Genomic DNA, 15,213 nt, shown 5'->3' on the forward strand with positions numbered 1-15,213 from the left:
AACAAAACAAACATTTATTGTCTAACATGGAGACCTGGGAGTGCCATCAGATGAAGATCAAAGGTAAGTGATTAATTTTAATGCTATTTCTGACTTTTGTGACACCTCTCCTTGGTTGGAAAATGGCTGTATGGTTTTCTGTGGCTAGGCGCTGACCTAACAATCGCATGGTGTGCTTTTGCCGTAAAGCCTTTTTGAAATCTGACAAAGCGGTTGCATTAAGGAGAAGTTTATCTTTAATCGTATGCTAAACACTTGTATCTTAGATCAATGTTTATGATGAGTATTTCTGTATTTTGATGTGGCTCTCTGCACTTTCAGCAGATGTTTGAGACAATGCATTTCTGAACATAACGTGCCAATTTCAAATGAGGTTTTTGGACATAAAGATGAACTTTATCAAACAAAACACACATTTATTGTCTAACATGGAGTCCTGGGAGTGCAATCTGATGAAGATCAAAGGTTAGTGATTAATTTAATTGCTATTTCTGACTTTTGTGAGCCCTCTCCTTGGCTGGAAAATGGCTGTATAGTTCTGTGACTAGGCGCTGACCTAACATAATCGCATGGTGTGCTTTCGCAGTAAAGCCTTTTTAAAAATCGGACACTGTGGTTGGATTTACAAGAAGTTTATCTTTAAAATTGTGTATAATACTTGTATGTTTGAGGAATTTTAATTATGAGATTTCTGTTGTTTTGAATTTGGCGCCCTGCAATTTCACTGGCTGTTGTCGAGGTGGGACGCTTGTACCAGAGAGGTTAACTTCTTATGGCTGCAGGGGCAGTATTGAGTAGCTTGGATGAAAGGTGCCCAGAGGTGCCCATAGTAAACTGCCTGCTCCTCAGTCCCAGTTGCTAATATATGCATAGTATTGTTAGTATTGGATAGAAAACACTCTGAAGTTTCTAAAACTGTTTGGATGATGTTAGTGAGTACAACAGAACTCATATGGCAGGCAAAAACCTGAGAAGAAATCCAAACAGGAAGGGGGAAATCTGAGGTTGGTCGATTTTCAACCCAGCTCCTATTGAATACACAGTGGGATATGGATCAGTTTGCACTTCCTACGGCTTCCACTAGATGTCAACAGTCTGTAGAACCTTGTCTGATGCCTCTACTGTGAAGTGGGGCCGAACGAGACAGGAATGAGTCAGGTCTACTATGACCTGACCATGCTCTGACCATTCACATTCACATGAGGGAGCTCTGTTCCATCGCACATCTTAACTTCTCTAGGATAGAGGGCAGAGTTTTCACTTTTGGAAAAATAGCGTGCCCAATTTCAACTTCCTTCTACTCATCCCCAGAATATAAGATATGCATATTAGTAGTAGATTTGGATACAAAACACTCTGAAGTTTCTAAAACTTTTTGAATCATATCTGTAAGTATAACAGAACTTATGTAGCAGGCAAAACCCCGAGGACTAACCATAAACATTTTTTTTTAAGTCACTGTCTGTTCAATGAATTTTCATTGGGAAGCCAGATTTCTAATCACTCTGTTCTCAGTTCCTACTGCTTCCACTGGATGTCACCAGTCTTAGGACATAGGTTGAGGTTATTCATTTGTGCAATGAAGAAGAAGGCCATCAGGAAGCAGTGTAACGTCATGTGTACTGTTTGAGAGTTGAGCAAGACTAAAAAAGTAGCGTTAGTTTGTTGATCTCCTGTATTGAAAACAGATAGACCCGTCTTCAATTTGATCGATTCTTAACGTTTACAAATACCTTAAGATGTATTACAAAAGTACTTTGACATTTTTTATCAAAGTTTAGAGATAATTTTTTAGATATTTTGTAGTGACTTTGCGCAAATCGGAAGCTGTTTTTTTCTGGATCAACGGCGCCAAATAAATGGACAATTTGGATATACACTGCTCAAAAAAATAAAGGGAACACTTAAACAACACAATGTAATTCCAAGTCAATCACACTTCTGTGAAATCAAACTGTCCACTTAGGAAGAAACACTGATTGACAATAAATTTCACATGCTGTTGTGCAAATGGAAGACAAAAGGTGGAAATTATAGGCAATTAGTAAGACACCCCCAAAAAAGGAATGGTTCTGCAGGTGGTGACCACACACCACTTCTCAGTTCCTATGCTTCCTGGCTGATGTTTTGGTCACTTTTGAATGCTGGCGGTGCTCTCACTCTAGTGGTAGCATGAGACGGAGTCTACAACCCACACAAGTGGCTCAGGTAGTGCAGTTCATCCAGGATGGCACATCAATGCGAGCTGTGGCAAAAAGGTTTGCTGTGTCTGTCAGCGTAGTGTCCAGAGCATGGAGGCGCTACCAGGAGACAGGCCAGTACATCAGGAGACGTGGAGGAGGCCGTAGGAGGGCAACAACCCAGCAGCAGGACCGCTACCTCCGCCTTTGTGCAAGGAGGTGCACTGCCAGCGCCCTGCAAAATGACTTCCAGCAGGCCACAAATGTGCATGTGTCTGCTCAAACGGTCAGAAACAGACTCCATGAGGGTGGTATGAGGGCCCGACGTCCACAGGTGGTGGTTGTGCTTACAGCCCAACACCGTGCAGGACGTTTGGCATTTGCCAGAGAACACCAAGATTGGCAAATTCGCCACTGGTGCCCTGTGCTCTTCACAAATGAAAGCAGGTTCACACTGAGCACATGAGCACATGTGACAGACGTGACAGAGTCTAGAGACGCCGTGGAGAACGTTCTGCTGCCTGCAACATCCTCCAGCATGACCGGTTTGGCGATGGGTCAGTCATGGTGTGGGGTGGCATTTCTTTGTAGGGCCGCACAGCCCTCCATGTGCTCGCCAGAGGTAGCCTGACTGCCAATAGGTACCGAGATGAGATCCTCAGACCCCTTGTGAGACCATATGCTGACACATGCACATTTGTGGCCTGCTGGAGGTCATTTTGCAGGGCTCTGGCAGTGCACCTCCTTGCACAAAGGCGGAGGTAGCGGTCCTGCTGCTGGGTTGTTGCCCTCCTACGGCCTCCTCCACGTCTCCTGATGTACTGGCCTGTCTCCTGGTAGCGCCTCCATGCTCTGGACACTACGCTGACAGACACAGCAAACCTTTTTGCCACAGCTCGCATTGATGTGCCATCCTGGATGAACTGCACTACCTGAGCCACTTGTGTGGGTTGTAGACTCCGTCTCATGCTACCACTAGAGTGAGAGCACCGCCAGCATTCAAAAGTGACCAAAACATCAGTCAGGAAGCATAGGAACTGAGAAGTGGTCTGTGGTCACCACCTGCAGAATCACTCCTTTTTTGGGGGTGTCTTGCTAATTGCCTATAATTTCCACCTTTTGTCTATTCCATTTGCACAACAGCATGTGAAATTTATTGTCAATCAGTGTTGCTTCCTAAGTGGACAGTTTGATTTCACCGAAGTGTGATTGACTTGGAATTACATTGTGTTGTTTAAGTGTTCCCTTTATTTTTTTGAGCAGTGTATATGGACGGAATTAATCGAACAAAAGGACCATTTGTGATGTTTATGGGACATATTGGAGTGCCAACAAAAGAATCTCGTCAAAGGTAATGCATGTTTTATATTTTATATCTGCGTTTTGAGTAGCGCCGGCAGGGTTGAAATATGCTACTCTCTCTTTGTTGACATTGTGCTATCATCAGATAATAGCATCTTATGCTTTCGCCGAAAAGCCTTTTTGAAATCTGACATGTTGGCTGGATTCACAACGAGTGTAGCTTTAATTTGGTATCTTACATGTGTGATTTAATGAAAGTTTGATTTTATATCATTTTTTTTTTATTTGGCGCTCTACATTTCTTGGCTTTTGGCCAAGTGGGACGCTATCGTCCCGCTATCCCAGAGAGGTTAAGTAAATGGAATTCTCCGGTAGGAACGTTATTGAAGATTTATGTTAAAAACATTCTAAAGATTGATTCAATACATCGTTTGACATGTTTCTACTGACTGTTACGGAACTTTTTGACATTTCTTCTGCTTTTAGTGAACGCGCTTCCTGACGTTGGATTTGTTAACCAAACACGCTAACAAAAATAGCTATTTGGACATAAATGATGGACATTACCGAACAAAACAAATATTTCTTGTGGAAGTGGGAGTCCTGGGAGTGCATTCCGACGAAGATCAGCAAAGGTAAGTGAAGATTTATAATACTATTTATGAGTTTTGTTGACTGCACAATTTGGTGGATAACTGTATGGCTTCCTTTTGTGGCTGAACGCTGTTCTCAGATTATTGAATATTGTGCTTTTGCCATAAAGCTTTTTGAAATCTGACACAGCGGTTGCATTAAGAACAAGTGTATCTTTAATTCTATGTAAAACATGTATCTTTCATCAAAGTTTATGATGAGTATTTATGTTATTTGACGTGGCTCTCTGCAATTTCTCCAGATATTTTGGAGGCATTTCTGAACATGGCGCCAATGTAAACTGAGGTTTTTGGATACAAATATGAATTTTACCGAACAAAACATACATGTATTGCGTAACATGAAGTCATATGAGTGTCATCTGATGAAGATCAAAGGTTAGTGATTAATTTTCTCTATTTCTGCTTTTTGTGACTGTCTTTGGCTGGAAAAATGACTGTTTTTCTGTGATTTTGCGGTGACCTAACAATCGTTTGTGGTGCTTTCGCTGTAAAGCCTATTTGAAATCGGACACTTTTTTGGGATTAACAACAAGATTACCTTTAAAATGCTATAAGATACATGTATGTTTGAGGAATTTTAATTATGAGATTTCTGTTGTTTGAATTTGGCGCCCTGCACTTTCACTGGCTGTTGTCATATCGATCCCGTTAACGGGATTGCAGCCATAAGAAGTTTTAACTTCCAGGTGACAAATAAACTGAGTAGGTTTTGATTTGAGTAAAAACTATAATTTATCAAACCAGGCACAAAGAACTCAGGTTAATGCAACAGCATTGATTTGCCATAGACCCTGTACGTGACTGGAGCGTGGAGGAGAAACATTGGGCAGACATAGGGCATCTCACCGGCTCTGACTGGGCCGGTTCCTATTGTTGGCGTGCGGCTGTGGCCACACCACGTGTGCAATGCCGATGTTGATTGGTTGTGGACCAGACATGGCAATTTGGTTGGTTAGAAGAGGCTGCATCATGTTGCTGTAATGGTTGCTGTGTTGCTGGACTTTCCTTTAAAAAAGGCAAAACATGATACAAGTTTTATCTCCACAATGTGAAGAAATGGGCAAGTGAAGTACGTGTTAAAAAGTAACTTCTCTTGTGAGCTAACTCACCCCCAGTCACTGAGCCTCTGTGGGCCACCCGCAGTATCAGAAGCCATAGTGGTGGGAGGGGGAGCCACTTGCTGCCAGGCTGGTACTAGGATCTGCTGGTTTCTACTTGACCACGGTTGCTGCAAAGGACAAAAGACAGAAATCATTAGTGGACCATAAACCTTTAAGACTAAGTGAGGGAAACACCAAACCCCTGAAATAGCCCGACTTGAATTTGACCTCTTTGACCAGTGTGGAGACAAGCATCTGACTCCTGTATTGTATACAAGTGTCACTAATGTGAGCCAGTGTCTCACCTGTGCTATGACTCCAGGTCGCATTGGTAAAGGCTGTACGGGAGGGGCTTGGGTCACCATCGGTATTGTGTTTTCCATCCTAACTGTATATCCTGGCTGGTTTGGGTTACCTTAAAAACATAAGCACACTAGCATAAGATCGGAGAATGATCACTGTAAACCCAGCAATGACGTTGTATCTTTCATGAAATGACTATGCGCTAATTTGAAAAGCTCTTCACCTTGCATGGCTGGGGGGCAGAGGATGAGGCCTGGCTGAAAGGAATCATTACACCCAAACTGACATGTTCCTGTCTGCAGCATCCCAGGATGCATCACAGAGGGAGCAGATTGCGTCAAAGCCTGTATAGAGGTGGGAGAGATTATTTTCTTTATTTTAAAACATTGGTGACCAACTTTTTATTTTGTCATTTATTTTTCAGATGGGAGATACAGGTACAACAACGATCAAATGCATTAAAAGACATCAACTCTGACATGGATTGTGTATGTGAATGGCAAGACAAAAGATTGAAGTTCCTTTGAACGGGGTATGGTAGTAGGTGCCAGGCGCACCAGTTTGTCAAGAACTGCAACGTGACTGGGTTTTTCACACTTTACAGTTTCCGGTGTGTATAAACAATGCTCCATCACCCAAAGGACATACAGCCAACTTGACAATTGTAGGAAGCATCGGAGTCAACATGGGCCAGCCTCCCTGTGGAACGCTTTCGACGAATTGAGGCTGTTCTGAGGGGAAAGGGGGGGTGGATGCAACTCAATATTAGGAACGTTTTCTTAATGTTTTATACACTCAGTGTATATGGAAGTAGTTTAGTGCCTAAAAATAGGGGTTAAATATTTGTCACCCAAAAAATCTATAACTTCCTGATCTTTCTTATAGCTCTCAGATATAGGACAGACACGTCAAAACAAACTTTCTTTTGATTCATTTTTTCACCATCTGTTTCTCTGTGTATGAATCTGTTACAATACAATGCGTTTCTATGGGCTAATACTCGTCGCCAAACCCACTGGCTACAGGTTATCTACAAGTCTCTGCTAGGTAAAGCCCAGTCTCATCTCAGCTCACTGGTCACCATAGCAGCACCCACTTGTAGCACACGCTCCAGCAGGTATATCTCACTGGTCACCCCCAAAGCCAACACTTCCTTTGGTCGCCTTTCCTTCCAGTTCTCTGCTGCTAATGCCTGGAACGAACTGCAAAAATCACTGAAGCTGGAGACTCACATCTCCCTCACTAGCTATAAGCACCAGCTGTCAGAGCAGCTTACAGATCTCTGCACCTGTACATAGCCCTACTGTAAACAGCCCATCTATCTACCTCATCTCCATACTGTATTTATTTATTTATCTTGCTCCTTTCCACCCCAGCATCTCTACTTGTAAATTCATCTTCTGCACATCTACCATTCCAGTGTTTAATTGTTATATTGTAATTATTTCACCACCATGGCCTATTTATTGCCTTAACTCCCTTATCTTACCTCATTTGCACTCACTGTATATAGACGTTTGTTTTCTTTTTTTCTACTGTATTATTGACTATGTTTTGTTTATTCCATGTGGAACTCTGTTTTTGTATGTGTCGAATTGCTATGCTTTATCTTGGCCAGGTCGCAGTAGCAAATGAGAACTTGTTCTCAACTAGCCTACCTGGCTAAATAAAGGTGAAATAAAAAAATAATACCAGTATGGTCAATGTTCCATAAAATATTTTTTTAATACCTAAAGGGGTCCTAAAATTAAAAAACAAATAGCTAAATGATCCTTGGGATGACCATGTTAAAACAATTCCATATGTTAGCTTAATTGATTTGAGCGTTCTGTTAAAGTTTTTGGCAATGGTTTTATCTAAAGAAGTGACTATATCTACTCCCAAATATTTAAAATGGGAAACGATTGGGATTCCATAAGTAGTCCTCCATCGGGGTCTTGAGGCAGTATGAGATGAAGTGATCAGTAGATTTGAGAGAAATGTATATTATTTCCTTCGATCGACGAATTGCCCGTGCCAGATTTTCCATGGATAATAAGAATAGCAGAGGCAAAATTGGATCGCCTTGTCTGCTGCTTTCTAGGTATTCTGAACAGAGCAGACATTGCCTGTTATAACTATGACTGAGGAATTGGCATATAGTGTTTTAAATAATATTAATGAAATTGGAGCCACTTCCCATATGTCCCAAGACAGACCAGAGATATGACCACTCTAGTCTATCAAAAGCTGTTTCCTGCATCGAGAGATAATACAGCCCAAGGAGCGGTTGTTTCTCATGAAGCATATAAGATATTGAATAGTCGACAGAGGTTATCCGAGCATAAAGGCTTGAACCTCTCTTGGGTACGTGAGACGTTAGCGTCCCACCTCTTCAACAGCCAGTGAAACTGCTGGGCGCCAAATTCAAATACAGAAATACTCATTATAAAATTCAGAAAACAAAACATATTTTACATAGGTTTAAAGATGAACTTCTTGTGAATCCAACCACAGTGTCAGATTTAAAAAAATGCTTTACGGCGAAAGCATACCGCACGATTATTTTAGAACATAGTCCACCAGACAAATCATTACAAACAGTAACCAGCCAAGTAGAACAGTTACACAAGTCAGAAATAGAGATAAAATTAATCCCTTACCTTTGATGATCTTCATATGGTTGCACTCAGCAGACATTAATTTACTCAATAAATGTTCCTTTGTTCGATAAAGTCTCTTTATATCCAAAAACCTCTGTTTTGTTTGCGCGTTTTCTTCAGTAATCCACAGGCTCAAATGCAGTCAAAACAGGGAGACAAAAAAATCCAAATTGTATTCGTAAAGTTCATAGAAACATGTCAAACTATGTTTATATTCAATCCTCAGGTTGTTTTTAGCCTAAATAATCGATAATATTTCAACCGGACAATAACGTTGTCAATTTAAAAGGTAAACAAGAAACGCACTCTCTCCGTCTCGCGCATGAAAAAGCTCTGTGACACTTTAGGGTCCACTCATTCAGACTGCTCTTACTTCCTAATTTTTCAGGATACAAGCCTGAAACAATTTCTAAAGACTGTTGACATCTAGTGGAAGGCATAGAAAGTGCAATTTGAGTCCTAAGTCAATGGCTACTGTAATGGCATTGAATAGAAAACTACAAAACCAAAAGAAAAACTACTTCCTGAATGGATTTCTCAGGTTTTCGCCTGCCAAATCAGTTCTGTTATACTCACAGAAACACTATTTTAACAGTTTTGGAAACTTTAGAGTGATATCTATCCAAATCTACCAGTTATATGCATATCATATCTTCTGGGCCCGAGAAGCAGGCAGTTTAATTTGGGCATGCATTTCATCCAAAATTCCGAATGCTGCCCCCTACCCTAGAGAAGTTAACAAACCCACTTTGTTCCGTGTGGATCAATTTGGGTAAGTCTCGGGACGACAACATTTTGAAATACAGTTTAATATCTGTGTTTATCAAAGATAGGGGGTGATAATGAGAACGCTGGGTGGCATCCTTAAAATGTTGTAATAAAAAGTGAAATTGCTGTGTTCACATCTCTCCCAAATTAACCTTTGAATGGTGTACATTTCCTTATCGAAGCAGGAGAATCTTTGATTAATTTGGGTTCTGATAGTAATTCCCATTTCAGAATCAATAGTTGCTCTATCAGTCAATTGATAACTACTGCATAGCTTTTTGGCCAGGAAATTATTGGGACGATTACCATGGAAGTAGTGGTTGAGTTTTACTCGATGGATGGCAAATTCTGCTCTCCGTCTTATCAATAAATTGGAAATAGTAATAGCTACCTGGTCCAAAAAGATTAATTCAACCCAGATGCAAATGCAGTTGCATTCTTTTTTGTAAAACCTTTGGTGGCATTTTAGGACATTCTGAAATTTTAAGTTGGCAGTAGTAAGCGTGGTGGTCAGACTCGTATGTCTAATTTACATTTTCTTAATGAAAGAAAATAGGTGTAGATAGTATGACATCGATTAGTGAGAATGACTTATGCCTGTTCGAGTAGAAAGTGTACTGTTTTGCTTCAGGATTATGTGCTCACCAGGCATCAGTGAGGTTGTAATCCGAGTACATGCTGGAGAGCCTTGGTTGCATGTGGATTGTAGTTGGTCTTATTAGATTTGTCCCGCATGTCCAAAATGGTATTCATGTTTGTCCCAATACCCAGATGGAATTCAGTTAATTCTAACAATTTGCTGTTCAGAGAATCAAAAAACTTAGGATCATACAAATTTGGAGTACACACATTAATAAAGGCTATTTTTCTTTCCATTATGGATACAATTAAAGAAAGTGATTCTGCCTTTTTGGTCTTTGCCATTACTCAATAATGGTAATTGCGTTTCTAATGTATTATTATGATTACACCTTTAGTTTTGTTTGGGGCTGATGAAAAAGCAGCCAGTTTGAAAATGGTTCTCTATTCTCTTTTTGGAGCAGGGGTGTTTCTTGGAGCATTGCTATATTAAAATGGTTTCTTGCTAGAATATCAAGACAGCTGAAAAGTTTAATAGGTGAGTTTAGGCCTTTCAAATAACAAGAGAGAATAGCTAGCGTTGCCATTGTTTTTCAGCATTTACTTCAGACAATGAATAGTGAGAGCTAGCAGTGCCATTAACATGATGTAAATATTATGCAATGGCCTTAATATTCCTGTAGGTGGAAACAGACTTCCTACTGGACCAATGTACCACAGCCATAAATGTAACATCATAGATTTCCAGTGTTCATTAATTCAGACAATATGTGAAGCTTCTTGTGATTGTGCTTAATAGATTACCTGAGAGCGAACTGATCCCATCTTACTGAAGGCCATCGGCAGTCCAGCTGGGTTGGTTGAGGGTCTGGGGAACAGGGCTTTGTTGCGGTTGAGTGTGTTGTACGTGTTGGGCCGTGATTGACAGGCATCCATGATCTGGAAACATGATTGAACACTGGAGAGAAGAAAGAGAACGTGTGAGATGAAGAATCAAGCAGAGGGTATTCAAGATGGAACATTGTGGCCTACTTCTGATCTGTGACCATCTGTAATCATCATTTGCAATTCACCACTTCTTTGTAGTGGATGTAAGAGCTTTTGTTGGTTAGACTTACTGATTGCTGTGGGGGAAGTCGAGGAGGTGCTGCATGGTGACAAAGGGATGGTTGAGGGCATCGGAGGGAGCAATCCTCTTCTCAGCATCAATTAGCAACATGGTCTTCAGCAGGCCCACATACTCCCTCCGGTCGGCCTTCTCCGCCAACGAGTCACCGCCCTTCATGTTCAGCACCAGATTCACCTGAGGCGGCGGAACAAAATCAACATCCAGCTACTCTATTAAAATCCACTGGTCACACTAGTGTCATATGATAGTTTAAGAATAATTTACTTATTTGCAATTTCGTACTTTGCTTAAATGCGTCAAATCGTTTAAAGTTGTGTACTCACATGTGCCATGTCATCTAGACTGCTAAAGATGTACTTCCTGGCCTCTTTGGATTTCATCCCAGTCTCAGTTTCATGTTCCCCTGTCAGCTACAGAAACAGGAAATGGGAGTCTTCAAAATTCAGACATGCATTCTCTAGAATTCTGCCTAGCGTATTCAGAACTGGGTGTGCTTATGGTATATGGTGCGTTACCTTCAGTCTCCAGGGAGCATAAGGCGAGTCAGACTCTTTGCAGAAGAAGCGGGAAGTCTTGGTCCCCACGTTCAGCAGTTGCTCCCCCGGCAACCCTTGTGTCTGAGATATGTAGCGAATCTATGGAGCAGACAAAGAGGAAGAAAATATTGTAATTACAACATGAACATAATTATCTTGCGTGTCAAACCTACTCCTATACATTTACAAAGGAATCCGCAACATTTAGTCATTTCCATTAGCCATTACTAGAATACAGTATATACACTGTACATATAAAGTGGATGAAACAGTATAATAATGTTTACAAAGTGACCAGTGTTCAATGACCATGTACAATGGCAACAGTCTAAGTTGCAGGGTAGAGTACTGGGTGGTAGCCGGCTAGAACAGTGACTAAGGTTTAGGGCAGGGTACTGGGCGGAGGTAGGCTAGTGGTGACTAACAGTCTGATGGCCTGGAGATAAAAGCCTTTTCTCAGTCTCTCGGGTCCCAGCTTTGATGCACCTGTACGGTCTCGGCATTCTAGATGGTAGCGGGGTGAACAGGCTGTGGCTCGGGTGGCTGAGGTCCTTGATATGTTGACTGAGCGACCACTTAAAATACACAGGCTAGACATAGGCCTACTTGTGCTCCAAAATTGCCATGGCAACCATAATACAAAAAACATGTTGCTTATCTGGTAACTTGGTGATTTAATTATTTCTTATTCAAACAATTTCATTGCTGCCCATGAGATCATTGCTCAAATTATTTTTTAAACAGCAATAGACCTGACTTTTATGTTTTGACACTTGATCTGCCATGGGAGCAGTGACACCGACAGCATGACATATATAGCTACATGTTAGCATCTGTCCCTGACCGTAAAGCCAGTAAGGCTTTTTTCTCACAAAGGGTACTTCATAGCTACCCTCTCCCAGTCAAAGCACTGTGCCTTAGAGCGGCTACAACTACAAGACTAGGCATGAGTTAGGCCATGAGACAGGGCTCTTTTTATCACTGTGCAAAGCCGCTGTTCCAGCGCTTGACAACAGACAGTAGACCAGTGAGTTTCACTGGCTTTGTTAATGGCTTGATGATTTGGATATTATAGAGACTCAATCAGGTTACCACAACCCTGCATAAACGCAGTGAGAGCAATGATGTGAGAACCTGCTGGTGGCGCGGGGGGGGGGGGGGGGGGGGGGGGGGTACTGGCATGGTGCAGCGGTCAGGGGGCTTCTGATCAGCAAAGCACTACTGCTTGGTCGCTGTCCAAATGACCACTAGACACAAAAATGACAAACGCCACAGCACACAGAGCATTCCCATGGTCTGTCCTTTAAGCCGGGGGACATGGCTCAGACAATTTCATATTCCAATAATGTCTACATTAGACATTTAATAGGCTTTAAAATCAAACAAAAAGTGGATGCCTTAACCATCCTCGCATTCAGAATCAAAATACACCAGCACACAGGCATCAGGGACGGTTATCCTACTCCACTGATCGGTCTGTCTTCACTGAGCTGTCAGTTCTGCTAGTGATGTTCTCTTCCCTTGACAGTCTGATAGCTTTGGAGATGATAGACCACACACACACACCGCACCGAATGTTGATCTGTCCATCATCTGGCATTCATTTGACATTCGTTCGCTTGCTGAGTGGTCTGTTTTGGGGACCGTCGGCGATAGCACCTGACTGACATTTGCTAGCGTTTGTACATGTGGAATCAGTTTCCCCGTCGGTAAAGACATCTCTCTAAAGAGCACAAGTGGGGTGCTGAAAGGCCAGCCAACAAGAAAAAAAAAAAAAAAAAAACTTTTCCCGATGACGTCGACCCCTTTGCAGCTTACTAAATGAGACAATCATATAGGCTACACTATGGGACGGTAGCTAGCTAACTGCACACAACACTTCTTCCAAGCTAGCCAGCATTGAAATTATAATTAAAACAAGTAATTTGTTTCAATGAATCAGCTGCCTGTGTTAGCTGCTGAGAGTTAGTGCAGTGTCTGTGGCTAGCTAGCCAGCCATGTTGTGCTAGCTAGTGAATTAGATGATAACCGTTTAGCTAATGTGGCTATGGGCTGGCAGGTGATTCTCATTGAAACCAGTTTTAACCATGGCAGTAACAAATTGAGTTAGAAAACCATGAGGCATCTGCAACAATCAACTATCATTCAGAAGACTAAGATGCCTAGTTGATGGCACAGTGTGACGTAAAAAAATAAATTAAAAAAAGACGTTTTCGTCTTTTGAGCTTCTAGTCATGAAATCTATGCAGCCTACTCAATCACTTTTTATAGCTACTGTTTACAGGCCTCCTGGGCCATATACAGTGTTCCTCTCTGAGTTCCCTGAATTCCTATCAGACCTTGTAGTCATAGCAGATCATATTCTAATTTTTGGTGATTTTAATATTCATATGGAGAAGTCCACAGACCCACTCCAAAAGTCTTTCGGAGCCATCATCGACTCAGTGGGTTTTGTCCAACATGTCTCTGGACCTACTCACTGCCACAGTCATACTCTGGACCTAGTTTTGTCCCATGGAATAAATGTTGTAGATCTTAATGTTTTCCCACATAATCCTGGACTATCGGACCACCATTTTATTACGTTTGCAATCGCAACAAATAATCTGCTCAGACCCCAACCAAGGAGCATCAAAAGTCGTGCTATAAATTCTCAGACAACACAAAAATTCCTTGATGCCCTTCCAGACTCCTTCTGCCTACCCAAGGGCGTCGGAGGACAAAAATCAGTTAACCACTTAACTGAGGAACTCAATTGAATCTGTCGCAATACCCTAGATGCAGTTGCACCCCTAAAAACGAAAAACATTTGTCATAAGAAACTAGCTCCCTGGTGTACAGAAAATACCCGAGCTTTGAAGCAAGCTTCCAGGAAATTGGAACGGAAATGGCGCCACACAAAACTGGAAGTCTTCCGACTAGCTTGGAAAGACAGTACCGTGCAGTACCGAAGAGCCCTCACTGCTGCTCGATCATCCTACTTTTCCAACTTAATCGAGGAAAATAAGAACAATCCAAAATTTATTTTTGATACTGTTGCAAAGCTAACTAAAAAGCAGCATTCCCCAAGAGAGGATGGCTTTCACTTCAGCAGTAATAAATTCATGAACTTCTTTGAGGAAAAGATCATGACCATTAGAAAGCAAATTACGGACTCCTCTTTGAATCTGCGTATTCCTCCAGGGCTTAGCTGTCCTGGATCTGCACAGCTCTGCCAAGGCCTGGGATCGGGAGAGACACTTAAGTGTTTTAGTACTATATCTCTTGACACAATGATGAAAATAATCATGGCCTCTAAAACTTCAAGCTGCATACTGGATCCTATTCCTACTAAACTGCTGAAAGAGCTGCTTCCTGTGCTTGGCCCTCCTATGTTGAACATAATAAACAGCTCTCTATCCACCGGATGTGTACCAAACTCACTAAAAGTGGCAGTGATAAAGCCTCTCTTGAAAAAGCCAAACCTTGACCCGGAAAATATAAAAAACTAATCGGCCTATATCGAATCTTCCATTACTCTTAAAAATTTTAGAAAAAGCTGTTGCGCAGCAACTCACTGCCTTTCTGAAGACAAACAATGTATACGAAATGCTTCAGTCTGGTTTTAGACCCCATCATAGCACTGAGACTGCACTTGTGAAGGTGGTAAATGACCTTTTAATGGCGTCAGACCGAGGCTCTGCATCTGTCCTCGTGCTACTAGACCTTAGTGCTGCCTTTGACACCATCGATCACCACATTCTTTTGGAGAGACTGGAAACCCAAATTGGTCTACACGGACCAGTTCTGGCCTGGTTTAGATCTTACCTGTCGGAAAGATATCAGTTTGTCTCTGTGAATGGTTTGTCCTCTGACAAATCAACTGTGCATTTCGGTGTTCCTCAAGGTTCCGTTTTAGGACCACTATTGTTTTCACTATATATTTTACCTCTTGGGGATGTTATTCGAAAACATAATGTTAACTTTCACTGCTATGCGGATGACACACAGCTGTACATTTCAATGAAACATGGTGAAG

The 15,213-nt window shown here is 41.7% G+C and overlaps 1 protein-coding gene across 1 annotated transcript in view; it reads right to left on the reverse strand.

Annotated features, from left to right (window-relative positions):
• Nucleotides 1–15,213, reverse strand: part of LOC129862171 (homeodomain-interacting protein kinase 3-like) — a 57,495-nt gene that overhangs the window by 9,839 nt on the left and 32,443 nt on the right. Inside the window, exons 3-10 of the mRNA XM_055933568.1 lie at nucleotides 11,175–11,294; nucleotides 10,983–11,069; nucleotides 10,649–10,833; nucleotides 10,335–10,488; nucleotides 5,765–5,885; nucleotides 5,544–5,653; nucleotides 5,248–5,366; nucleotides 4,985–5,143 (exon numbers count right to left, since the gene is read on the reverse strand). Coding sequence (XP_055789543.1) covers nucleotides 4,985–5,143; nucleotides 5,248–5,366; nucleotides 5,544–5,653; nucleotides 5,765–5,885; nucleotides 10,335–10,488; nucleotides 10,649–10,833; nucleotides 10,983–11,069; nucleotides 11,175–11,294 — 1,055 coding nt within the window. The remainder of the gene's footprint in view (nucleotides 1–4,984; nucleotides 5,144–5,247; nucleotides 5,367–5,543; nucleotides 5,654–5,764; nucleotides 5,886–10,334; nucleotides 10,489–10,648; nucleotides 10,834–10,982; nucleotides 11,070–11,174; nucleotides 11,295–15,213) is intronic.

Source organism: Salvelinus fontinalis, chromosome 9, assembly GCF_029448725.1.
Source record: "Salvelinus fontinalis isolate EN_2023a chromosome 9, ASM2944872v1, whole genome shotgun sequence".
Taxonomy (NCBI): domain Eukaryota; kingdom Metazoa; phylum Chordata; class Actinopteri; order Salmoniformes; family Salmonidae; genus Salvelinus; species Salvelinus fontinalis.